This window comes from Zingiber officinale, chromosome 4A, assembly GCF_018446385.1.
Source record: "Zingiber officinale cultivar Zhangliang chromosome 4A, Zo_v1.1, whole genome shotgun sequence".
In the NCBI taxonomy this organism is placed as follows: Eukaryota; Viridiplantae; Streptophyta; class Magnoliopsida; order Zingiberales; family Zingiberaceae; genus Zingiber; species Zingiber officinale.
The window spans coordinates 17,648,564-17,651,590 of NC_055992.1; the positions used below are offsets into that span (position 1 = coordinate 17,648,564).

Consider the following 3,027-nt stretch of genomic DNA (forward strand, 5'->3'; position numbering starts at 1 on the left):
ACAGGGACATCTTTCGGAGTGAAAACAGCGTTTGTCGACGCATCGGAGTGAACCAGAGAACACGACCATGCAAACCTTGCACGGCCGTGTGGCCAAACAGAAGGGAAGATGTGCACGGCCGTGCAACCCTTGCATGGCCGTGCGGCTAATCCAGAGGTGGATCAGAACACGGCCGTGCAACTCTGTACAGCCGTGCAACCCTGCACAGCCGTGCACCCCATGACCGAGGCCAAGCAACACATGGTCGTGCGACCTTGCATGACTGTGCAACCCTGCACGGCCGTGCACCCCATGACCAAGGCCAAGCAGCACATGGTCGTGCGACCCTGCACGGTCGTGTCTCCAGGAACTGAGCCCCATCATCACACGATCGTGCCAATTGGCACGACCGTGCAGCCCATCCAGAGCCCAGTTAGGGCACGGTCATGCCATTCTTGCACGGTCATGCCGCCGCACCGTGCCCTAGCCTATAAAAGGGGGGTTTAACCCCTTTTCCGGGGGAGGAGAGCCGAGAGGCGAGCCGTGAAGAGGAGATTCATTCTGGTGCCATTCCACGCCGCCCAGGACATCGATCTAGCGACCTTCCATCACCACCTCAACTCCAGAAGCAAAGGATTGGATCCGAAGATCACTCATCGTCATTGGATAAACATACTTCTTCTTTATCTCTTCATTTTTGAGGATTGTATGTTTAGATTCACTATGTCTTCGGATTCTTCTCTAGCGTATATGGAGTAGAGTCTTTGTTCTAGGACAAAGGAGTAATTGTGGATTGGTTTTGATGTAAAACTCATATTACGTTTATAATCATTGGATGATTTCGCTTGCTTTGTTTCGAATCCTCGATCTCTTTGTCGTGTTGATTGATTGTGTAGGAATTGCTAACCTCGTAGAGGGAATACCTTAGATCATACACCCGAGGGGCCCTAGTGACAGGGGTAACCCGTTCACGGACATCTAGGGTATCTCCTTGAAAGGAGAGGTGACTCCTTCGCAAGGAAGCAAGAGACCAAACCAAACTTCTTAATTCTATCCTTGATAACATCAGTAAGTGTCGTGTCCTTGTGATCTACCGAGGCGCCCTAGTGATAGGGGTTAATCGTAACAGGATTTCGTAGGGATCGTCTTTATCTGGTGCTCAAAGATAGTTGCTTTAGCTTCCGGCGAATACATGCCGATGGACAATGAGTGTAGGTTAGTATGAGACATATCAATACCACCACAATGAAATCGAACTCCTAGAACTTTTCATAACTAGGTTGATTTCTTCTCGTTGCTAGTTCTCATTCCCCGCTTTTCGATCTCTTTTCTTAGATTACTTACAACCATCGATAGTGTAGCTAATCCTAAGTGTGCCTCCACCAGTGCTTATAACCAGTCCTTGTGGGTTTCAATAATCTTTTATATTATTGACGATGAATCCGTGCACTTGCGAAATTGTAACAAGTTTTTGGTGCTGTTGCCTAGGACTGCGTCTATAATATTAGTGATAGTCATACTATATTAGACTAGACTTTGTTTTCTTTTCCTTTATTTTTACTTTAGTTTGCATTTAGAAATAAAATAATTTTACTCTTGTTTTTCTTTACTTTTTGTATTTCTTTACTTTAGTCCATATTTTATTTTTGCATGCGAAAAGCTAATCTTTCAGGACATCTCCTACCATTTGATTCAGAGATTGATAGGACTTTCCTGAGGAGAAGAAACCTATAGAAGGCATTCCAAGCACAGGAGTCTTCAGAGATGGCTGATAAATTATTAAAGGATTATGCAACACCTTATGCACGAGGGGTTCGGTCTAGCATCACTCGACCGCCAATTGAAGCTAACAACTTTAAGATCAAGCCTGCAGTAATTCACATGGTTCAGCAGAATCAATTCGGAGGAGGACCGCATGATGACCCAGACCACCACTTGGAACTTTTCTACGAGATCTGCGGCACCATGAAAGTGAACGGAGTCCCTCCAAAATCAGTAAGGTTATTGCTCTTCGGATTCTCCTTGAAAGATAGAGCCAAGCAGTGGCTGAATTCCCTTCCAGCAAACAGTATTACATCTTGGGAGCAGTGTGAGCAGAAATTCCTGGACAAATTCTATCCACCAAGCAAAACTGCCCACATGAGAAACTTGATCGCAAGCTTCAAATAGATAGACTCAGAATCATTATTTGAAGCATGAAACAGATTCAAGAGCATGCTGAGACAGTGCCCCCATCATGGCCTTGAGAAATGGTTGGTCCTGCACACCTTCTACAATAGAATCAATTATCACACGAAGGTATCCATCAATTCTACAGCAGGAGGGGCACTGATAAACAAGAGCCTTGATGAAACTGAAGAGATCATAGAGAATGTGCCACAGAATCACCACCAGTGGGCATCAGAAAGATCTGGTGGTTCTTTTTCAGGGAACCCAATAAAAGTGTTAGGGAAATTCGACATAGATGCAGTCACTCTCATGTCTGCAAAGCTGGATGCTCTGACCAAGAAATTTCAGGCCATGGGAAACAACAACACAGCCAATGTGATAGTTTGTGTTTGCGAAACTTGCGGAAGTATGAATCATGCTAAAGATACTTGCCCCCTGGGGACAATACAAGCACAGATATACCAACTTGAGCAGTGTAATGCAATAGTCAGCTACAACCAAAGGTAAAATAATCCGTACTCTAATACATACAATCCAGGTTGGAGGAATCACCCAAACTTCTCATACAGGAACAATCAGGATCAAGGGCCAGCGAAACCAAGCTATCAACCTGGACAACAGAGTTACCAACCTGGGCAGTAGAACTACTTAGCTGGACAACAAACTTTTCAACAGCAACCTTCACAATTGTCAAGAATTGAAAAGATGCTTGAAGAAGCTCTCTCAGAGTAAAATGAGATGAAGAATGAGATCAAGCTGTTAACCCAAAGAATGGAAAATTATGAAAAGCATGAAAAGATGCAAGACAGCCAGATAGCCCAGATAGCCCAATCCATCTCAAGAACACAGGGAACATTTCCAGGGAAGCCAGATATAAAT

At 44.6% G+C, this 3,027-nt stretch overlaps 1 protein-coding gene and 1 pseudogene across 1 annotated transcript; one reads left to right on the plus strand and one right to left on the minus strand.

The window, feature by feature from the left end:
- Nucleotides 1-1,860: 1,860 nt before the first annotated feature.
- On the plus strand, nt 1,861-2,655 carry LOC121972279. The gene is made up of 2 exons (XM_042523965.1): nt 1,861-2,066; nt 2,184-2,655. Exons 1-2 carry the CDS (start codon nt 1,861-1,863, stop codon nt 2,653-2,655), a joined length of 678 nt encoding a protein of 225 aa, XP_042379899.1.
- LOC121973999 lies at nt 2,151-2,222 on the minus strand (annotated as a pseudogene).
- Nucleotides 2,656-3,027: the final 372 nt, after the last annotated feature.